At 40.3% G+C, this 24,433-nt stretch overlaps 1 protein-coding gene across 4 annotated transcripts in view; it reads right to left on the bottom strand.

Moving 5' to 3' along the window:
* Positions 1-24,433, bottom strand: part of P4HA1 (prolyl 4-hydroxylase subunit alpha 1) — a 38,084-nt gene that overhangs the window by 12,043 nt on the left and 1,608 nt on the right. For 2 of the 4 annotated variants that reach the window (XM_072871647.1, XM_072871649.1), the window contains exons 2-9: positions 18,509-18,625; positions 17,505-17,601; positions 14,802-14,953; positions 12,220-12,357; positions 9,436-9,675; positions 8,038-8,228; positions 7,318-7,494; positions 4,522-4,592 (exon numbers count right to left, since the gene is read on the bottom strand). In XM_072871647.1, coding sequence (XP_072727748.1) covers positions 4,522-4,592; positions 7,318-7,494; positions 8,038-8,228; positions 9,436-9,675; positions 12,220-12,357; positions 14,802-14,953; positions 17,505-17,601; positions 18,509-18,596 — 1,154 coding nt within the window. In that variant the 5' untranslated portion in view covers positions 18,597-18,625. Of the gene's footprint in view, positions 1-3,362; positions 3,434-4,521; positions 4,593-7,317; positions 7,495-8,037; positions 8,229-9,435; positions 9,676-12,219; positions 12,358-14,801; positions 14,954-17,504; positions 17,602-18,508; positions 18,626-24,433 lie in introns of all 4 variants that reach the window. The other 2 variants (XM_072871648.1, XM_072871650.1) reach the window with 1 other exon arrangement.

The following is a 24,433-nucleotide window of genomic DNA, read 5'->3' as shown; positions in this document are numbered from 1 at the left end:
TTGTGCTCAGCAAACTTTTTTCTTTTCCTATACATATAGTCCAAGGTTCAGTATGATTCAGTAAATGCACAGAGCTCAGTTTAACAAATGTACATTGAAGAATAAAGTTGCTCATCTGACACGTTAACTTGCATGAACAGCATTCTCTCATATTTTTTGACCAGCTGACACCTCTGAGTCCACTATGGGCAGAAAACTTCATAACAAAAAGGGACAAGCTTACTTCTGGGAAGTCATAAGCATGACAGTTTAAGATGTGGGTGACTTCACTTACAGGAGTATTTGATATTTCCTTAATAACTACCACACCAAGCCCCAAAATTCCCTGACTACAAAGGCATAGTATTTTGGTGTCCCACTTAGCTTTGTAAAAAGACACCCATGAACTAAACTACGGTGTTAGAGAATTTGAAACAATTTCATTAGTGTGCTGAATTCACACTGGGGGATTGCTTTTCTTCTTCCTCACACCAAGATCTGGCTTTTAACAACTTTTATATTCATTACAAACAGCTAGCAGTAATTATACTTACTCCTCCCTCTTATAATTCTGTATCGGGTATCTTAGTAGAGATTATTTTAATGGTGCAATACTTACGTTCAGAAATAATTTTAGACTAAGCAATATAGGGGGGCAGAGGGGGACCGGGACGGACACGACACACACAACACCAGACAGTTGTCCAGAGCTACACAACATACAAGGGCTTATACGCCCAAAAGCTCATCTCCTCCAGCTGCACTAGTTGGTCTAATACCAGACATTACAAAGGCTATGTCCTTAGTCTCAGCTACACCAGCACTGCACCAGAGTATTTCAACACTGCTTTTGTAACAGTCATTGGTCACATGAAACACTAGCATTTCTGTTTAAAAACTTTTAAAATGTACTTAGTATGTAATAAGTACTAGTAGAGACGCAACAGGGAGTGAACAAAAGCACAGACTGGTATTTCTGAAGTGGAAACTTTACCATATGCTACAAGCTCCAATGGGCTGCGGGGAGGAGAGAGTCAAAAAAAACCTGCTTCTTTAAAAGCAGTGTCAGAGTGGCTGAGTTTATTCTGGTACTGCACACAGCACAGCTTCATGGTGCTCCTCGTACTGCTGGCAAGGTGCCCCCTTTTATAGAGCCTGCCACGTACTGCACAGTGAACAGTAGTCCTCTCAAAGAGAGGAATGCTGTAATTTAGAAGTGCATTTGCTAGGAAAGAATGTTTGAAGGGGGAAAGCAGTCATCTCTTAAAAAAATAAAGCAAGCATTTTTTGGTTTTCAGGAGCAATGATTCATCTGGAATCCAAACCAGCTCTAACAAAGATGTTTCTACCAGTGGTTCTGCAACAGAAGTTCAGTGATGCAGCATTAATAACATGATCCTTCTAAAGCAGTCTGGCTTGGAGGTTTTCAGGGGTGGCTTTTACCTCCTACTATAGATTTAGGTGTCAAGTTCTCTTTTAAAGTGTATATACATCCTAAACAATCTGCACATGGAGGAACACAAAGGCAAGGGGAAGCATGAGAAGGGAAGTCCCCCTCCACCCTCAAGTCCGGTTCCTACCCTCAAAAAATTGTCTTCACTAACTTCACGATGTGCTGTGCCCCATGTACTTGTATGTTTCTTTGCAATTCTAATTCCAGTTTCCAGTGAGATACGGAAGTAAAAATCTTAGCTCAGGAAAATCTGGTTTAGTTCTGTGAGTTCCTTAGGTATGTTGGAAGGAAGTCCCAGAGTGCCACCTTTTTGAGCACCAAACCTTAAACGTTTAAGGGTCTCCTTCACCAGGTACTAGACACGAGGCTCTATTCCAGGCTGGCAGCACACCACACCAAGAAGGCAGCAGCACTTCATAGACAACAGCTGCCCTTATACTTTATCACAGTCCCTAGGCAAGGTACAGCACACTTAATTCCAGATTAAAGCCCTAGGAGAAAGTTATTTTGTCACATCACAAAGCCAATAACAAGGTGATGGCAAACGGGATCTGGCTGCACCATCAGCTGCACACATCCACGAAGGAATCACCTTTTAATGATGGGTGTTGTCTAGTACTACTTTTTCTGACTGTGGCATCTGCAATTGTCTCAAGGCATAACACTTCTCACTAATGAAAAATCAAAACTCTAAATAAAAAGTTATTTTACTAAGGATCATCTATTTAAATAGGGGCCAATTATGCATCTCAATTCCAATTAGTGATCTGGTCATCTTCTCTAATTCCTATTATTAGCACATCAGGTCTGACAGAAACCATGAGGGTATGTTCAAATGGATTAACAAGTTTCTTCAGCAAATGCCCCAGACTGGTCTGTGTTACAGAGGACAAATCCTGAGACTGAAAAAATGGTTTCTTTAAAATATGCAGCCACAGATAACCAAGATAGGACATGGACAGACTTTAAAATTAAAAACAAAAAATAAAAACTAAATGCAACATGTCAAACAGGAAGACATATGTTCCTAAAGTCATTCTGGAGGAGGCCTGTGGAGGTAGTTTTAAGGAGCAAACATGTAAGAGCTCACCAGACAATTTCCAAAGGACTCCCTCAACCTGCATGCACTCTGATGAATAAGTAGACCTGCATGCTGCTGAAGGTGCAAGGCAGTTTTCAATGTATAAAAGTTTTCAACTTGCCACTACTTGTAACAAGTATGGCTTTCAGGATCAGACTTCAGCTACAATGGTTTTTTCTAGTTTCCGTGAGAGTTATAATCATTCAGGAATCAGCCAGCTTCTTGTGATCCAGTATTCTGAAGCACTTTTAGCTTTTTAAAAGAAATACATAGGTAACTAAAAACCCTGGAAGCTTAATCTACTAGCCATTCTAATTTCAGGCTTTTGTTCAAGGAAGCCAAAAGAACACTGGTTTTTCTATTAAAGTGGCAACTATTTTCAATCATTTAAACTAGGAAATTCTTTAAAATTATCAACTAGCTTTAATTTGCACTATTCCCATGAATTACAGCAGCTCATCAGTGCCTAGTTTTAAGCAGCAAGCATAGATACCGAAGTTCAGTGGTAGAGGTGAGCTATGCAGGCAGCCTTTTCTGCCGTTTGTTAGTGCAAGCAGAACAGTGCTAACTTTTAGTATGTTAGTTGCATTAGACATGCCATGCTAAGCAAAAAAGGGAACTTCTGTCTTGGCTACCACTAACATATAGAACTATTTTCTATTTCGGCAGATGGCTTGCTTTGTTATATGACAGCTCAGTTTGCTTTAGGCCATTCTTTCCTCTACAGAGAGACTAAGAATATAAAAGTTATGCAAAATTCTTATTTGCCCCACATTTAGAGACGAAGCAGTACAGTCCCAGAACAGACTTCCTCGGACTGGTTATACCTTTGGAAGATGTTCCCCTTACCTCTTAGAGACTCTGTAATGTGCTGTGGTCAGTTTCCCAGTCTCAGGGTCATGAACAGTAGCACGGCTCAGCTACAAAAAGAGAAAGGACAAGGGCTTACCCACCTAGTAGGCTGCTTTTTTGCCAAGCCACAGGTGTCTGAAAGGGTTCCGATTGGTCTGGATGGTATGCAATGCTCTTAAATTAGCAATATTAGAAGGGCAACAGAAGCTGTAGCTGCCATGTCCAAATCAAAACAAATTGGTTGGAAAAATTTGGTTAGATTGTCCTTTCACTTTTTTCCTCCTTTTTTCTTTTTTTCCTCTTTTTGTTTTAAACTAGAGACTTTCTGCAAATAATTTATGATGCTGAGTTTCACAGACAATTCCTCTTCACCCAGAAGTTTAACTCCTTTCAGAATTTTCACTTAACGCTGATGGAATGCGTGGCCAATCTTTAATCACCGCTACTAAAAGCGGGGGGGGCGGGCAGGGGGCAGGTGGTTTATTTTAGAGCCAGCCAATTTTGGAAAACATTGGCTAAATTCAAGACTTGTAGTACTTAATAGACGAGCTGGAAAGAACCAGGAGCCCAGTAAAAACAAGCTTGTGTTCTGCCAGATTTGTATCAGCAGGAGGTCAAAGAGCCCAGACAGGAGTACGGAATTATCTCAGACAATGAAATGCTGTGTGACTAACGCATGTGTGTTTTGCATGCCACTCCAGCTGTCATGCACAGTAAGTACTTGAAGCATCTCTTACACATGTAAAGGCACTTCAGGTGGTCTGCTAGATTATACAATTTTTGGTTGGTGAAAAGAGCAAGGGGAAGGGAATATTAAAAAAAAAAATCTAGATTCTACTGAAGGTTTTGTAGCATCACATATTTTTTACATTGATTGTAAAAGGCCTGCTTCTTGTACAGATCATCATCTGAGAACACATGCTGAGAAGGTGACCAAAAAAAGGAAAAGAAGAAATCAAAATACACCCCCAGAACTTCTAGCTGAAGGAAAAGACTGAGAAACTCAGCAGTAACAGCCTGTTACAGATGTGCATGTAATAAAGCGGTGGACTACAAAGCCAAAGTTGTCTTTTTAGGCCACCTCTCTTTTCCCCATAATGAGCAGAATCTACACACTCATTACAGGCCCAAAACATCTGGCATAGAGCTCTCTTACCTTTTGCTAATTCTGTAATGTGCCGTCTCCAAGGCTCCTGTTATGGGGTTTGAAATGGTGGCTCGCCTCAGCTGTGAAGCGAACCATCAGAATAGTTGCATTACAAAGCACATACTGCATCACAGCAATCCGACCATTCAGAAGCCTAAGGGGAAATGTCACGCAAGCTGCCACGCAAGCCACCCGGTCACCTTTTGCGGTGGTTTTTCTTTTATGGAGTGGGTGGAAATTCATAAAGCAGTGATGGGGAAGGAGGGGGAGTCTCCAATTTTATTAAAAGAGAGGGTTTTAGGGGTTTTTGGTTTGTTTATTTAAACGGAGTGTTAGAGAAGATCAAGTTTTCCAGGAAGTAATGTTTCCATTTCTGTAGCAAGAAGAACAGTCGTCTGAATAAAGTAAACTAGAAGCTTTCCTTTCCTTCGTATTTCAACAACTGCTGGAAGCAGTACAATATTATGGCATGTGTACAATTGGTCCTTTATTAGCAGTCCGTCCTGCGCATGTAAGATGAGTTTTACAGTTAAATTGAATCCAGGCAACATTGTGATCTTGCATAAGCGAAAGATGAGTAAAACCCTACCCTTTTGATTCTTTCTATACCAAAAGCAGCACTGGACTCCTTTAACGCTGACTGCTAACACAAACTAATTGCTTAGTCCACGAACACATTTACATTGTATTCCTAAATTGCACAGAGTGAGAACTCTTGGTTCAAGGCCTTCCTTTCCCTCTATTGCACTCCATTTACTTGATGCCCCCCATCTATGTTAATACTCCGATTCAGAACCTTACATGTGCCCTTTAACTTTGTTCATGTACTATCACACTCTCCATCAGTCATAACTGGAAAGGTTGAGTCGCAGAGCCCAAATTTTGGAAGAGGCACAAAATGGCATACCAAGTCCCAAACAATGAGAAGAAGTATTTTTCTATTGTTACAATAAACTAAACAAATCAAGGCCTCTCCATCCCTACTAACAAGAACAGGTACTGGGAACTCTTAATATGCTGCCTCTCCTCTCATCCCATGCAGGCACATATAAGAACCAAGGCACAAACTATGATTCCAGTGAGACTCCCAAAGCTGAATAATAAGGCTTCATCCTGCCAGCTTATGCCACCAGCTCAGCAGAAGACTGGGCACTGATCAGACAGCGCTGTCTTCCAAGAGGTGGCGATGGTAACATCCCAAGCATCGGGAAGTAGGGAGATGACCTTTCAGTCTCAAAAACCACAATCCTCTTGCTACGTGCGTTACTGAGCCCTGCGAGGCCTCGGCCGTAGGAAAAACGTGGAATGCTAACCACATACAGATGCTTCTGTTATGAATGCTCATATTAATGAGCTATGAATCTCCAAAGTCTTTACCATGAGCCAAACATTTGATAGGAAGACAATTATCTCAGCAAGTTCAGAAGTTAAAATCGCTACTTTCACAGGTTTTTATTTTCAGTGCTGAGACTTATTTCTACTCGACAAAGAAGAGATTCAGTCATATTCCACAGATGTAATGCCAGAGCTTTTGCAGCAGCAAAGGGGCTTAATCATCTACAGACAAACAACCGGGGCTCTGATTTTTAGACCTGCAGCAAGGCTGCCTGACAGGAGAGCAGAAAGAGATGTTTTACAGGGAAGTGAAGAGAATTGCTTGTACTTCTTGCCTACAGTTCAGAATGTTACCTCAGAAATACAATGCATCAGCCCTTAGGAAGCTTTAAAATCACCTTCAGGCTGCCTAGTACTCAGTGCAGTGGCTAAGGACAGCCTCATCCTCGATGTGCCCATGTATAAGTCACAGCTGCTTTACTTCGCAGCAGACCAAGCTAACAGTTTGTCCCATACTTAATGTGCTTATCCCCCTAATCTCCATTTGCTCAGCTCTCTCTGGAGAAAAAGCCATTTAGGCTAAAAACAAAGAAAAAAAGCAGGAAAATTCTATTTCTACAAGTTTAAATTTTATTTTCCAAGTAACTGGTATTGATGGAAAAATAAATCAATTTAACTAACTACATCTTCACCACACATCTTGAGATGCAGAGTCACACCAACTGGATACAGAAGGCAACTCCATCAGGTTGCTGTTTGACTTGGACACTCCTGTTTACTCTGACAGTTGAGCTGCCCTGGATTATTCTGCATTCAGAAACAAGAAGCTCGGGATCCAGTTTCTGAAATAGGATTTGATGAGCTGGCATTGTGAATAAGAAGCTGAGTACCACTGATTAAGTACTGCCCTCTTAAAGCTCTTTCATCTACAGGCAACTTCAAAGCCTGGGAGACAGAAGTCAGTTTTATACTGAATGGAGAATACAACCATTCATTCTTGTCTATACAATAACGTGGCATTCCAGGACCAGAGGAATGCCTGCTTTTCCCTAGACAGCGCTCTTCTCTATGTCGCAACTTTGGCAAATACAGACTTAAAAAAGAATAAAACAAAAAACAGAAAACCAAACAAAAACTAGATGACAGATATACTTCAAGGCAACCTAGCTGCAGTACGTTTGTTTTCTGCTGTAGGACATTCTCCTCCTTATCTGAAACAGTATGTGCTGAAATTGCGTCTGCTGGAAGAGGCTGACAATCCTGCACTGCTGTTACCTGGCTCTCTTAATTACACAGAATTTCCAGCTTCCCCACTGTCTCCTTCAAAGAGTGTGTCACCAAGAGCTACAAGGTGAGAAAGCAACGTGTGAGCACACTGCACACACATCTGCATTCAAGAGGAGACAGAATCACATGCACTCACACAGAACTTTAAGATTCCAAAAGGCAAAGAAGCGTTAAGGCATTTACCCTTGGCTTTGCTAGTTCTTTCACAGTTTCGATCTCTTCATCAGAGATGATGTCAAGGAAGCGAACAATGCGAGGTTTGTCCCACTCATCTTCCTGTTTGACAGGGCCCAGAATGTATCTAGGATTCCTGTTTCCATCGTAGTAGCGGCAGAAGAGTCTTTTTTGTCTCCGAGGAGTCTGAAAGCAAGGTGGAGCAAGAGATAATCAGAGAACTTCCATATGACATTAATATCTCTAAGAAACAGAAGATGTCCTGAGAACAAGAGACAGGAACTATTCACTTTCCCTACCTTAATGTTATGTTACAAGTTAAAGAGATGCTTTAAGTTTGAGCAATTAGTACTTTCAGCACATTAGTATTACTGTGTAATACTGCAACAAGCAGTACTTTACACAGTCCTATTAAAAATTATTTTATCACTAAAAAACCACCCTCATTCAATTCCGTACGCAAATGCAGACTTCCAGCATCCTTATTCAATTAATTACAATTATGTAGTGCATCCAAGTTAGTCAGCAGTGCCTGCAGCAGTATTACTTTTTGTCTACTTTTGTCTACAGAATGAAGCAGGGAAGAAACCCAACACACACTAATCCTCAGTTCTACACACTTAGCCAACTCCTATAACAACTTCCTTGCTTTCACACCACATACAAATTCTTGACACTGTTTTGTTACGGTTGGTTTCATACATTTGAAAACAGTCTGCTCCACTTTACCATTTTGAGACCCTCCCCACGGCACAGCATTTCGTACTTCCTTCTCTCAGGAAGGTAATCCTTTTTCTTAACCTCAGTTTCCTTCTCCATCTGGTCTTCTGAATCTGTACTGGACTTATTTGCTTCTTTTTCTTTAGCCATGATATATTCAAAATACTTCATGTTCCCATTTGCTCTTTGATGTTCAGGATCTATTGACAAAGAAACAGACAAGTGTCACTGGCAAGTTTCCAACTTGTGAATAAGTATCCAGAAGAGGCTATTTACAAAAAGAAGAAGAAAACAGATGCACACTACTGCTTCTCAAATAGAAATTAGAAACATCTACTCCAGTTTGAGAGCATTCACAGGACAGCTAAAACTCCGAGCTAAGCTGGAAGTGATGCTAGCCTGCAGCATGAATATCCTTACTCATCTGCAGGAAAATGCACAATGAGCTTTCAGAGCTAAGCTCAACTCATTCACAGCTAAGAAACTGCTTACTGTGAGGCCAGGATCCTCAGTAGGCACAGGGGTCCAAGCACTAAGAAAAAGGGTTTGGCCATTCCAGCTAATCTCACCAAAGAGCGAGAGACAAGGGAACGGGAATGCGACAGGGAGAGAGCTGGGACAGCATGCCTCCCTTTAAACCTAAAAACTTCCTGATGGGAATTAAGATTTCTGGTGACAAAGCTTTTAACAATCACTAAACTTACCAAATTTGCTTCACTTCATTAATAAATGGTTCTCACTAGCCTTTGCTGTATTAGGTTTAGTTCTGAACTTCCCATGGCATCCTTTACACAGTCAATCAGCGGAATATTTACAGAAGCATAAATACTTTTCATATTTCATAAAATGGACAGCATCTTAGCTTGCTGTATTGCATTCTCTTTTCTTATTTTTCCAAGTTTTTCATCTCAAGTATGCTTAATTTGCATTTAAGTAATCTGCAGAGATTTTGGTATCATCAATTTAGTTTCAATTTCATTAATTTTGTTCTTGCCTGTACCTAAGGGGAAGTAATCTCAACACAGGAAAGATATAGTAAGAGAACCAAATTTCAGGCAGTAATGACTAAGACGGGTAAGTGGTTAGAAGCCAATAGTGACAGGAGGCAGAAAATACTTCAATAGAAAGGAGTAGTCCTTAACCATGACGCTTTCTGACATGGTAGTTGAGACTATAACTGTCCACCTAAAAATATGGTAGCAAAATATGGTTTATGGTCATACAAGCCTTATTTTACTGAAAACTATACATCAAGATGTTAATGGTAGTATCAGTAATAATCCATTTTAAAAACCCATACACAAGTCAGAATACTGGCAAGACTGCACTCCTCAGTACAAATCCATAGCTAGCAGCTGCTTGAACACAGAGCTAGATCATGGTGAGCTGCAGATCTCTTTCACATACCCAGTTCCAGAAGGCGTTTGGTGAGCATCATGGCTTTGCCCAGATCCCCCTGCTGATAGACAGCGTAACTCAGGTAGTCCAGAATGTAGACTTTATCTGCAGAAGACACTTCTCCCTCATCCAACTGTTTCAGAGCTTGTTCCATCCACAGCTCGGTGTGGTAGTAGTCAGCTTCAGTGTAAGCTATCTTTCCCAGCTCAAAGCAATCTTCGGCTGTTAAAAAGGATTTGTGCTTCACACCTGTATTTAGAACAAACCAAACCAAACAGAATTTACACAGAATTCCAGACCAGTCTTCAGAGTAACATTCAGTTCTTTCTTATTCTTCACAGCACAGTTTATTTCTGTTCTTCAACATCTCCCTTCTGTGGTGGCTATTTGCTGAAGACTCAGTTTAAGTAGCAAAGCCTGTAAATCCTTGGCAGAGCACATAAGCGGTTAGATGCAGTTTTCCATTGCCAGAATACCAGAAACTAGCTAAATGTCTTTACCATTAGTGAAAAATGAAATAAAACAAAATAAACCTTCCTTCTTCAAAACCCCAAACACTTTGAGCAAGAGCAGTAGTAAGCAAAATACGAAGTTTCAGAAATCTGTTTTCAAAGACACTGCACTATTGCTTTCAAAATGTTACTGAAGCACATCTTGTTAGCAACAATTTAGTGGTGGAGGAAAAAGAAAACAGTCAGTAAATTCCCAGCTGCTCAAGATTTTTGCAGTCAGTCATTTTTAGAAACGTTTGAAGAGACCTCTGAAAGATTAAAGCACTAGTAAGCAAATTACAGATCCCTATTTTTGCCACTGTAAATTAAGGCCCAATGAAAAAGCAAATTTAATCTTGTAAAAAGGAAACAGGACCTGCCAGTTTTACAGCTAGAACTACATTCCTGATTACATCTTAATACATCCTGAACTTCTAATAGCAGCTCCCACAGCTGCATTCAAACAGGGGAATTCATCTGTTGAAGACATGCCTTAAGAGATTAAATAGCTGTAGAGACAATCCCTGAAATGCAGCATCCCACAGAACAACTTTGTTTCTGCTCACTAATGAAGCACCTTGTGGTCCATCCTGTGATAGCCAGTGATTTCAGTTCTCTGAGCCTGAAGCTGCAAACTCTAAAATAAGATTAGGGAATTGGGTGTGGTGGTGGTGGAACGAGTGCTCTCAGACAGAGAGATCCTCTGGAATGAGTAACAGGTTGCAGGGCCATAGCCTGGTGCATCTAGAAGCAACATAACACCCACACGTGTTATGTGGCAACTCTTAAAAGGGTGCTCAAGACAGCAACCATCACACAGCTTTGATAGTTAATATAAAGAAACAGCACAGCCTGTAACACAGGAAAGAAAATTAATAAGCGGTATGACAGTAGTTAAGATTCTGATCAAAACTTGGCGAACTGGCCAAACAGAAATTCCCTGGGAAGGAAGACGAGGAGCACAAACAAGTGACCACATGGGATGTTCCTCTCTGGAGCTCTGAAGAGACCAACGTATTCTTTTTTATACTCCAGAACTTTCAGGTTCTGCAACTACACTTTATTACACACAGTCTGGACAGCTTATTGCTTCAAAAGAAACAATAAACTACAGTCCACCCGAAGCACTTAGTCTTGTATTTTTGTGCTGTTTTAAGAAAACAATAATAAACTGCTTATTATATTAGAATGAATCTGTAGGTCTTTGAGACAGCCTTGAACTAAACCCAAAAGTAAGGTTATACATCATAACATATAAAGCCAATTACCCTTAATTTTATTAGGCATCTGACCACGAGTGCTTGCAAAAACACAGATGGATTGTACAGAGTTGATTTTTTGCCAGTTGGCACAGTACTGTTTTCAAACAGAGGAAACAAGGAAAACTCAGCAGAGAAAGAGTCTTCTAACAATAAAGAAATGTGTCTTCTCCTGCATATAAACCTATTAAAGATTACCTCAGGTAATGCCACATAAGCTCAAGCCTGCCTATGTGCTCTGTCTTTTGTTTTTCAGTTTATACACTCCATGAAGTTTAAGCTCAAAGAAACTTCAGTCACTCCCAATCTGAAAGGTCCATCTTATCAGTGAGAGGAAAAGGGATAATAAATGATAGAACTGTTTTGTTAAAATGCATTACATTGTGCAATAAAACTAGGTATCTGCCAGTGCACAACTACTTCAACACAAGGAAAATCCTCACCCAGGCAAGATTTTATTGCTATTAATTTTTTTATGAAAAACTAGTAACACTAAATTATCTTACCATAACTAGAAGAAACATGCAGACTTCAACTAAAAAGAAATTTTCAAGTTCTAGCACAAGCAGAAAATGAGCATGTGAGCAGAGTGAGGACAGGACAAGAGAGTCCCAGTTCAGAAAGAAACTTGCATTCTGCGCAGTGCATTTTATACACATGCACTTGGGCAGCGTGCTGGCAGAAGAAAGCCCACCAGGCAGGGAAGCCAAGTGGATGTAGTTTCCAACAGAACCACCCATAGCAACACACCTGACTATGCCAGAGTGGGTCAGCTCTTCCTGGGTTCCTCTTCACCAGCACAGCCTGAAGCAAACAGGTTCCTCTCGAGGTGTGGCAGAATTAAAACTGACACCTACATCAACCTGTATTCAACAACCCACATCACGCCACTTTTCATAAATTCTTAGCTAGCTCAAATGTTTTCCTATTGTTACCTTCACACTACGCAGTTAAACAAGATAGAACACAGTCAAATGCTTTGTAATCAGGGCATTTAGTAAAAGTTCACAGTGTGTTCTGAAAATAACATCAATGACTCTTACCTGGAAGATTCCCTCTTGAGAGGGTGTCTGTGTCCAAATTATACGTGTCCTGAAGCCGCAAGAGGGCTTTTGCTGCACCAGTCTGATCTTCATCATTTGGAAAAAACTGCCGCTGGATAGTCATGTTGGAGATAAAGCCTGGGAAAGACAGTGAAACACTTGGCCTCCTTTTTCCCAAGAATTCTATAAACTCTATGCATGAAATGACTCCCTACTCCAAGGAAAGCTAACATTTCAGGAAAGGCCATTAATAAGTCAGGAAGAGCTATTAGCCCTGCAGAGCACCAACAAACGCCCTAAGTTTGTTTCTAAAGGACAGGAGTACCCCTTTGGTTTCACGCAGAAACTATTTTTGTCTTAACAGGTTAAAAAAAAGTTACATAGAACAAAAAGACCACCCCCACATGGAGAACATTACAGATAATATATTGGTAGTTTTTGCAACCATTACGCTCAATCTGCCATCCAAAAGGCTTTTCATTTAGTAACATGGAATTTACAAATAATTTAGAAGAGGAAAAAAAACAAACAGTGCTAAGAATAGCAGTGTAAAGATTAAAGCTGGTCAATAAAAAGATGAAAACCAGAAATGCTGATGTCTAACTGCAAAGAGCTTTTGACATGACTTTAGTCAACTAAGCAGCCACTGTGAACCTAACTGCTTTCTGTAGACTTGGGCATTAAAAGTATTTACATAGAAACCCGAGAAAGGTTAAAGTTAAAAGGTTTCTCAAGATCCATCTTCAAACAACTCTGAATTGAACTCACGGTCCATGATGAAAGGTTAGCATTTCAATTTTTTTTTTTTTTTTGTGAAAAGAAAGCAAAGGAACAATCAAAAAGAAAAACCTCGGGGCTTGGGGGCTTTTTAAAGAAGCACCAGGATGACGTTTATGGAACAGAACATAAGCAGGGTCTATAAAGTAAAAAAATATTCTCTCTAGGAACTGTTCCCCAGTCATTAGAGTCACACATAATCATCTCCCCTGCTATGAAAGGTTCCTACTCCTCTCTGGTGAACACACACACAACCACTGCTATTGCTGTTACTCGAAGGGCCTTCCTGTAGAGCTGGTGCACTATCCTCTCTTCAGTGAGAGGGCTGATGCTATTTTTCCCCTTCTGCTTCTGCACAGTCAAGAGGCTGGTGGGCTGTTTGTACTGCTGAAGGAAATAGAACTCCAGAGAGCCAGGACAGCAGCCGAGGAGCGCAGCACCAGCATCCTGATACACACAGCCACCAAAAGGAACAGCATCAAAGTCCACCATGAGAACCTAATTTTGAACAAACTGACAGCCACTCTGGCATTTTCAGAAAAGTAACTCTTGTACTCAACAAACTCTTTTGTCCCAAGATCCAGAAGCACAACAAGCTTTACAGTGTTAACTAGGGACAGTGCCAATATGATGTTTGTTAAGTTCATCTAATATCCACCAGTAGAAAAATAAGCAGCATGACCAAAACCAAACAAAGCATAGTATGCAACACTCAGCTGCAAAACCAACCAAAAAATAATGAACTGGCCAAATTTGTGATTTTTGTCACACTCTAGTAGTCTTTAACTATTCAGACCTGATAACACTTAGTTTATGGAAAGGTGTTCCTCCTTTAAAAAAATACCACATCCTTTCACTCCTGTGCATCCTTTCTTTTACTATACTATGCTTCCCCCAATATTTTCCTTTTTCCTGACAATTTTCTTAAAACAAAATAGTCCACTTTATTTTTCCCCTCATTCAGAAAAAGGACTTCAGATGCACTGGCCCAGATTTCTGGCTGGCAAGTGCAGAGTCTTTTCAGTTGCCATATTCAGTCCCTCACAGCAGCAACAGGGAAGCTGAATGTGCTCAATCCATATCAGAGACTAACCCTGGGTCTTTTTTGAAAGCTCCACTTTTTTATCATTTCTTACTACAAGCCTACACTTGGTTTTAGTTAGTTGTTGAGGCAGATACTCACACGTCAAATATAATCATCCCAGCTTCCTTGCTGCTAAGTGTCTTTCACAATCCGCTATTTTATGTCCTGTTCCCTACTGAAGAGCTTCTAGTCTTCCTGAAGAAAAGAGGCAGCAAAGTGTTTACTACACTAATTTACATCAGTTCCACAAATGCCCAGTCTCTGCCAACACTCAGGTTTCGAACCATCACACCTTAACAACTCTGGGCATATCAGCAGCAACAGCACTTGACCATACTTAAAGACAGCCCCACATGTCTTGCACTCAGAAGAGTTTTGCTCCCTTTTTCCAGTTCAACGGAGTCATCACACTTAGAGACGAAATTTCCTAAAATACTAGTTTGCAAGAAGTGGGAGAGTACATGAAGGAAGTCCTGATCCCTTGCAAAATTTAAAGCATCCAAGGAGATTATTCAGTTTAAACATCGCAGTTTTCCTAAATTTTTGTAAAGCTCAAATTATAGCACACTGACAGCAAAATGGCAGGTCTTCTAGGATTATTTTTTATGAAAGCACCTCAGAAGCAGACTTACAAATCTAATTCAAACCACGACATGTGAAAGACATAGTCAAGTAAATGTAATTATAACGTGATCCTTGTTCTTACTACAGGCACACTTACCATCTGACATGTCCTTCAGAACCAGGCTCTCCAGTTCACCCCACTCTGTGTTAAGCCGTTTCATCAACTTGAATGCATTTACAGGATGTCCCAAAAACCCCTCTGGGTCTTTTGTAGCAGTATCTGTCAGCTGATCCAATTTTTCTGCCCATCTACAGTGAAAATATACATTTACTAAAGTCTCTTACAAGAGTCTGCCAAGGCACTATAAAACTGATTTCAATCTACCCGACAGTCTTCGCTAATAAAAAACCTATCACAAATTGCAAGCTTTTACATTATCTATATATAAAGCTCTCCTAGAAGGAATAAAAGGGGCTTTTTCTATTCTTTTTTTTTTTTAATCTTCTTCCTTAGCTGCAGCCTAAATGTTGCATTGCTCTTATGGTCTTTGTTGGAACACTGCTGAAGGAACTCCTTCCTACAAATACCAAATGCAGTATGCCAGCAGTTCCATTATGAGTTTTCATGCAGGACTAATCAAAAACAAAGCTTTACCCACATTTTTGATCTTTTATTTTTAACTGCTCTTTTTTCTAAAGTTTACAATAAGGTAGTTCAAATACAGAACACTTGTCTCAAATGATTTCACGTTTAGATGCATGCTCTTAAATCTACGATAAGCCCCTTGCCTCCCACCACGAAACTGCCTTCCATAGTGTAAGCTTGTATTAAGAAACATGTAGTTCTCACGCTCCCAAATGAGGTGCCCAGATCAACATTCTGGTGCTATAGTTCTGACTCCACAAACGTCTCTAACACTGTCAGTGACATAAGCCATTCACAACTCCAACGCAGTCTGAAACAAGCACACCTTTCAACAACAACTGTTGTTCATCTGTCATTTTAATGGAAACATCCAGGAAGTCTGCTCCAGTCTCAAGTCAGCAAGCACATCCATGCTATAAGCACCAGTGCTATGCTACTACATGTCTTCCCCTCTCTATGCAAAACAATGCAGATCTAGAACATGAAGACATGTAACAACATTCTGAAAACAGGATAAATTAATGTTAAAAAAGCCACACCCCACAGAGAATACCAAACATCAACACCAATATAAAGCAAATACAAAATCTGTAGCCTGGAGGGAACTCTGTACACGAGCCGGCATTCAGCTTGTTCCAGAATTTGGTGTGCCTGAATTAAGTTTTCCTGCTTTACCCAAGACAGGTAGATGTTTACAACTGTTAAAGGTGCCACTGTTTGCATTCACTCTTCCAACACTGTCTTTAGTTGTTTTCCTGTGCTCTGACAGCCCCTGTCTGGGTTCTTGCCAGCAGCAATGTGAGCGAAGGGGTTCCCTCCAAAATGGAGTGCTCAAAGTGCTCCCATGGACCAACTCCAGCTTCTAGCAAGCCGAAGTCTGAAGAAACCAATTTCAACTAATTGTGCATTCACGTTGCACATGGTCAAATCCATCGTACATTTCCCACTGCATGACTATCAAACCTAATGAGTAGCTGAAAGTCACTGCAATCGTGAGCCACAACCACAAGGCCAGAATTTCTTTCAAGTAGTTTCTGTTTCATAAAAGCCTCCACCACAAGCCACTCACAAGGTGTGAGCCATCCTCTGTATTTCAGTGAATTACCAACTTTCACTGAGTTTAAGTCAAGACAAGCTACCAATATCCTTCAGCCAACGTACAGAGCCCAACAGACTCAAACGATGCTGGCATTTTTTCCAGGTTCTTGTATCTCTCTGTGACAGTTATTTTAACTTTTCTGACCTGACAGCAAGCACCTTTAATATAATAAAAACAGAGCTGCAATGCTTACATGGTAAGCTGTATTTACACACTTTTGGATGTCCAATCAGCATGCTCCCATCTTAATGTGTAGCTGTAAAGAATATACTTATAACATTCCAAACCTGTGAGCAATTCCAACTCTGTATTTTAAGTGATAAAAATAAATACAGTCTGACAGAAGTATCTTTTTTCCTGGATAGCAGAATGTAATACACAAAGGCTAAAATAAAGTTCATGCATCCATCTAAAACTGTTTAAACATCCTCATGACAGATTTATACACATTTTTGAAAGCCAGAAAACCATCCTGTTCAGTGATACAAAATTTTTTATTTTCAGCTATGATAAAATCTGACATATGGGGCTCTGGTCCTCACACCTATAGAGCTGAGCAACATAGTAATGGCAACGGTCAGGTCTCTTGTTATTTTTAAAAGCAGTAAAGAAGTTTTATTTTGCTTTATTTTACTTTTAAATCTAAATGTAGCACGTAGAAGGAGACTCTGTTCTTGTAGTGGGTTATTACTATTCATTGGTTAGCCACTCATGAGCAATATGACCACACCAATGCTTTTGAGCGCTTTTACATCTAGTGTTATCATTGCAGTCCTTGTAACACTCATTTGGAGGCTACTTGGGTTTTAGTTTCCACTAAGCAAATCATCAGAGAACTACATCACCTCGGGAATTACATGCAAGCAGGAGTCCTACAGTGAAGGTATCATACAGAAAGATATCACGGGTTGATTAGACTTCATCATTAGAAAGCTGCATAAAACAAACCAATGGCTTGGAGATAATAACTTAGGACAAAAACCCGGCAAAAACTGCTAGTTTAAGCTTTGCCTCAGAGGAAAAATTCCACAAATTTAATCAGCCTTGGGAAGCACTTTTTACATAAGGGTGGACTCAAATTATTAACTATTAGCATTGTGAAACAAGCTTCTTACTTTTTGATCTGTTCTAGCTTGCTTTCTTCTGCCTTGATGTAATCTTTCAGTGACACCACCAGATCTTTTTCTGTATTAATTAAGTCTGTCATATGACCTAGAAAACAAATGAGTTTGGTCAGACAAGGAGAAACAGAAAAACTGAGAATTAGAGGCATTCTTCCTCTCTTCTACTTTCTTCCCCCTTCAACTCTTTCTTCCCCAAAGTCCTTCTGCATTTGCTTAAATAATCCTGAAGGGGTATTTGAGTAAGGCTTCTTGCCTTTTATTTTTTTTTTGAAGGAGAAAATCTCATGTGGGACCAAGCTTGTTGCCATGGAAGTTAACGTAGTATCACATATTTATTATTAGAACTAATTTAGAATTCATTTGGAAAAGGAAGTAGGTTGCAACAGAGTAATCTTTCATCCAAGCATACATAATATAGAGCAAAGAAAGACAAAGCTACAGAAGTATACAAAGACTTCATGCTTGATATACAATACTGATCCAGTGTTTTATTTTTAAGATTATTTGCATTACTTCAATGGGTCTCCTAACACACTCTGTTATTAATTAATAATTGCTTCATTTTCTGCAAGGAGGCAGCTGAACGGGTTCATCATGAAGTGATACAGTCCACATCTTCAGCTGTGTCACAGGCCATCAGAACCCAAGAGAGAGTACACTGACATACTGGTATCATTATGTAGCCTCAGCAGCTGTTTTGCTTACTTCTACATAAGTGCAACAGTGCACACCAAAATTTTGTTTAAAAGTCAATACCTATAAGAATACATAATGAATACAAAGCCTAGCCTGGGTCATTAGACTAACTGGACTGACTTAACTCAAAACATGTTTCTCCCAAAAGAAGTCAATAAGGTCATAAGACCGTGTAAGTGGATTTAGTTCTGTACTGATTAAAGCCTTGCATGCCATTAACACATCATTGCAGAACCAGTTTTGAGAGCCGCCAATAAATTCTTTCGGCTATGCAGCATATACACCAAAGCATGTCTTACCAATGGAAGTGAAGAAATCCGTATGGGCGTAAGAAAAAGGCAGCAAAAGTCCAAGGGCTACGGTATACCAAATCTCGTTGAATGCCATAGTTGAGTAGCTGTCACCTCACCACGTACCTACAAAAGAAACAAAGTAGGTAAAACATCCCTATTCACCAGAGAGTTGAATCTACCTTCAAAAGAGATGGTTTATTCTCTTGGGGCTGCCACTAGTTCTTGAGGTAGCAGAATCTTGATAAGCTTGTGCAGCTCTCACAGACGACTGATGCCCTTCTGCAGACTTTTATACTTTTGTCTTTTGTGGTAAGAGAAGAAAGAATAGCTTGGAGACAGGGTCTTCACAAACACTCTTCATCTTTTTTATATCTAAGACACTCTATAGATAGACCTGCTTCACAAAAAGCACCAAAAAACCCAAGACCAAACATATGAAAAAAACCATAATAACAAGTTAAAATACATATTATAAAGTTCATTCACCCAATGAAAAAAAAGTTTCCTTCAATTGGTCGAAAAGATGCCAGTGGAACAGGCCTAAATGAAAAACCTATACAACCAGTCCACAGAGTAAGTCACTTGCATGCTCCTGCTCTTCAGCTGCCACCATCATGAAGCCAGCCTCCATACTGATACAAAAGGTTTCTCTGTCAGCTGGTTCACAGTCCCTGGGTAAGTCCATAGCAGGCTTACAGGCAGCACTTTCTCCCACAAACAGCTGCCAACCTCTCAGCCTTTCAAGATCCTGAACCCTTTTAACAGACTACGATTTCCTCACTACTGCATACTTTGATAGTAATTACGCTGTCTTGGAATTCACAAGATTTACTTTTTTCCAAACATGAAAGCTTAAACTCTCATGTATTGTATCTGCTCAGAAAAATTAAACCAACCGCATGTACTAACAGAAACTGTTTTACAACTCTTCCAACAGCAAGACAACTAATGAAGAAAAAAAAATAAAAGGAAAAAAAAAGAAACATCAAAAGGCAAGTCCAGCTACAAAGTGTCTCACCCTATTTAGGGAAGAAAGTAACATGCTTTTGATCAAGTTGACAGTACTGGTAGTGAACAACATAAAACCAGGTGTGCCATTCACATAAGGTGTAAATAAAATCAGGAAAGCGTAGAAGTCGCACCCAAAGAAAAATCACCCCACCCAGAAGTGGAGGTATTAACAGGAAATATTCCCTTGACTCCAGAGTGCAGGATTTCTTCTCATATTGCACCTGAAGGGTCAAGGAAGCAGTTCGCTCCTTTCCTTTCCACCTCTAGCACTACAGAAAGAATGCTACTAGGGTTTAGATTTACTGACTCTGTGGACTGCCTCCTGGACAGGGCAAGCACAGTTTCACTGGCACTAACAGGAACAGCAGGAAACTCATACGAGCCTAGAAAAGCAGCACGATCTCCAACTCCTGTAAATCATCTGAAATCTGCATGACCAAAATTGAAGGGCTGAAACATTTGGACACATTCACGGGCAGAAAGTAAGTTGTAAAGTAAAAACTTGGAGGGAAGCCTGGAGTCCTGCTTTTTCCCCCAGTAGAGTCAGGCACCTCAGTCTCACCAGTGCTCTAAACCAGCCCTGCTGTCCACAGCAGCATTCCTCACCTCCTTCCTCGCCTGCTCATCCCCTCCACAGGCAGCCAGGCAACAAGCTAAATCAGACTATTTCAAACATAACTAATAAAAAAAAAAATCCCTCCCCCCCCAGTCACTCATTTCACCCTGGTTCAGTTCTGATACAGTTCACTATATAGCCATGTAACATCCATGCCAGTACAAGAGGGCAATTTGGAGGCAGGAACTGGCAGCCAAAGACAGCAAAGGAAGGCAAAATTGTTTCCGGTAGCAGCACAGGTTTAATGCATTTGTGAAACTCCAGCCCTAAACACAATGAATGAATATACAACCCTCCAGCCAGCCTGTAACACTTACCTAGCTTTCAGCATAAACCAGGGATCATGGCAACATCTATACAACTGTACCTCCCTCTTCTGTGACTAACATCAGTCTCGTTAAACAAGAGCTCCAATTGAGTAATTGCTGTAAATTAATAGGTCATACCTGGAAGTGAGTTTTCTTGCTGGCGAATTTCACTCTTTACTTAAAAGAAGCTGTATCCACATGCTCAAGGACACTAATGTGTACCCATACTCCTATTAAAAACACTGCTCAATTTGTATTTTGCTCTGCAGAAAGCCAAGTGCCTCCTGCTCATTCAGCACTCAAGCTAATATATCTGTGAATCAATTACAAAGCACAAACAGTTCTACTACATGATAAATATTTGCTAACATTATCTATACTCAGAATTCATTGATCTATTTGTTTACTGCACTCAGTGAAACACAAGGAAAGCTTCAGAAAGTTTACTTTTTACTATTAATCAATATGAAACTTTTCTAAAACACAAACAAAACAAAAAAACACCCAAAAGGTGATGAAAACAATGCCTCCTCTCCACCTACGGCTCTTGGTGACAGTCTTCCACCTTGCATGATAGAGTGATGCCTTAAAACCTGTTTGAGTAGCATGCGTTGAAAACAGTTTTTCCTCTTGTCTACCGGCCTTTACAGCCTGCTCCAACAACCGGGCTGACTCTGAACACAGTTGCAACCCTATTCCCTCCTCATACCTTCACAGGCATACAGCAGGATGAGCAAGCAACAATGGTCACAAATTGCAACAAGGGAAATTCTAAGTAGGTACAAAAAAAAAAAGTTTCTCACAGTGAGAGCAGTTATGCACTAGAAGAGGTTGCCCAGAGAAACTGGATTTCCCATTCTTGGAAGAATTTCAAAACTAAACAGGACAAGCAGACTAACCTAACCTCCAAGCTCACCCAGCCTCAAACAGGAGGTTAGGCTAGATGACGTCCAGAGGTCACTTCCAACTTCATTTTTCTCTCCTTTTGCAGTCTCCAGATTTTCTGTCATTCACAAGGACTCAGACTCCCGTAATAGCTTTCAGCCACCCAAGATTACTTCCCTCCCAGACTGAATTCAGGGAGTTGGAAACAGAGCCCAAGGCAGCGGCCAGCCAAGCTTTCGCTGCCCTAACAGCAGTTGCCAAGTAGCACAGCTTTCAAAACTACTGCAGAAGGATCAGCTACAGGTTCCCAAATCAAAGAAAATAAAGCTCAGTTAAGATAGATGCTGGAAATCTCCTAGACGCACAAGCTGCCAAATAAGTAGGCTTAATTTCTTCCTGTCAGTGACATGAAGTAAAACAAGGTGAAAATCCTCTCTACATTATTCCTGTCAGTTTGACTCTCCTCCTCAGCCATGTCCCTCAGGCAAACACAAAGATGGCCGTTGAGTGCCTTGGAGAGGAGGGAGTCCACTATCCACATACAGAAATGGGAGTCCAGCTGACAGCTTTAACACAGGAGCTTTCTGACCTTCCATAAGAAGTACATTTGCTAAACTCTGGAACAGTAAAACATGGTAGAGCAGAACAAAAAAACAAATGGAAAAAAATAGCTAAGAACAAATGTGTAGATACAGGTAAAACAAAGCAGCAATTAGACAAATGATACTGCCAAGCGCAGCACAGGATTCCCCGAATGGTAGGGATACACAACAAATGCCATTTCAAATTATGAAACTTAGAGGCAGGTTTTTTGAGGACTTCTAAAGAGTTCAGCTCTGCTCTACAAGTAGAAACAATCTGCAAGAGTCATAGGAGACTGGACGTGCACATAGCATCCATGCAAGCACAAGGAAAAGTGAAGAGAAACTACAGAGGGTGATATAACCTCACAACAACCAAGGTCACACTAACTGGTGACCGAAGACTGAAGCATTTAACTGAAGATGCTTATTACACAAGTCTCCTCACTGCCAATTCCAAGCTCCCAGGTGCTTACCAGGATCCAGAAAACAAGACAGAAAGTGGAAACTGAGGGTGTACTTCAACATGGAATTATTCTAAGCTCTAACTTAATTCCAAAACAGCTTCTTTATTTAGGTAACAAATAAGCGACCTCCTCAAAATTAAGTCTGCTGCAAGGCTAGGAGTGAAAACTGTATCACCAAGATCCTCAACTTTTGATTTAAATACTGATCCACTCTCACAATCCTTACTGTATTCCACTGTATGTAAAAAAAAAAAAAAAATCAGTTAAACTGAGCTGAGTTTGGGGGATGGGGGGCGGAAAAGGACAGCACCAGAAATGATAGCTGCTCACTACACTAAACTTCTCCTGTCCCAAGGACAGCTCAAGTTACAGTCTCATGACACAATGTACCTGGAAACACTACACAAAAGGAAAGAACTTCCCCAGAGTAAGTACTAAGTACCAAGAACATTTAGCTGTCATAATTGCTTAACAGTCTCACATGACAGAAACATTAGAATCCAGTTCCCTAAGTTCTCTAGCACATTATATTTAAAGGCTATTTTAAAATTAAGATCCAAACAGTAAGAGAAGAAAGATTTTCTAGAATTGCTGCTAACAAAAGAACATGGCATGTTTTAGAGCTTTTTTTAATGACAAAGTTGTAATATAAGTAACAATAATCTAATAAGAGATGAGAATCAATTTTACAGTCAAGTAGGTGACGTGTTTTAAGTACCATTTATTGCCAACTTGAAGACAACATTCATGCATCTGACTATAGAACAGGTGTGTGCATACACAGATTTGTACCCAAGGAACCAAAGCAAGTTCTCCCTTCATTTCTTCCAGACTAAGACTGAACAGACACAACCCTCTCAGAGCCCACTTGTTTTAAATTTCTAAGCCAAGACAAAGAACACTGGCAATAGAGCAGAGCACTTATCTTATTAGACACAACAAGCAGGAGGCTATCCTTCTGCTCAAGGACTAGCAGACTATCTATCGAGATATACAAAATGTTTTCAGATATTAAGAGTGATTATAAAGAAAGCAGGACAGTCCCAATGATCAATAGCTGAAAAATAGTAACAGACGAGAGCTCTTTTAGGCTGAAGTTGTAGTCCCACAGGTGGTTCTGCAGTAGCAGAAAGCCTGCTCCTCTCGAGTGGAACAGCAAGTCATTCTGAAGTTATTGCAAGAACACTGCCTAGAAACACACAGCACAAGTGACAGCAAAGATGCTGTTTCAGCACAGACTTTATTTACAGTCTTTCCTCAGTTAAACAGACACAATTTATCAAGTAAGGTTTTTTCAACAAGTGTATTATTTCGGACCACTTTCTTTAAAAAAAAAAAAATTTCCTTATCTATATCAACCTCAACATGGAGGCAGAGTTTTCCTCCCATAAAACTTTATTTATCCTCAGTGTTACTCATTATCTACCCTTCATGTTTTTCAAACTGTACTGGGTATTTTCTAATCTATGTGCACACCTCAAAATCACACCTTTAAATGCTAGATTTTAAAACCATTCATTATGCAACAAAGTTTAAATCCCTACAGGTCAGAGAGCTGCTCTTCTCTTCTGGCTCAATCCGTAGCTCTTAATGGATACATTAACCCTGTTGTTCAACCCAAGTTTCTGCAGTTCCTGTCTCCACACCACCACCTGAGCTGTGCCAGTAGACGACCCATCATGTGTAGGGCCATACAGCAAATTAGCAAAGGGAACCAATCCCCATCACCTATTTTCTGCTGGGATGTGAGGTAGTGATTTTCCCCCCCATACACTCAATTTCTGTTGTGGTTTATCAGACATACCCGCCCACATGAAGAGTGCAGATCAGGAACTGCTTAGGACAGCACTGCCACTGGACAGCAGTTCATGAAATGGTGCTGCTTCTTCAGCTTCTAAATGAATTAACAGCTAGAAGAGATATGCCTACCTATGCCACAACCACTACTTAAATGGCAGAATTAACACTCTTAGCATAGCAAGATTCAGGCATATTCCTGTTACTTTGAGTCCCAGGAGGGGGAAAGAAAAAAAAAAAAAATCAGTACTGGTTCTGTCAGCACA

The sequence above is a fragment of the Ciconia boyciana genome, chromosome 8, assembly GCF_034638445.1.
Source record: "Ciconia boyciana chromosome 8, ASM3463844v1, whole genome shotgun sequence".
NCBI classification, from domain to species: Eukaryota; Metazoa; Chordata; class Aves; order Ciconiiformes; family Ciconiidae; genus Ciconia; species Ciconia boyciana.
This window is presented reverse-complemented; position numbering and strand designations above follow the sequence as displayed.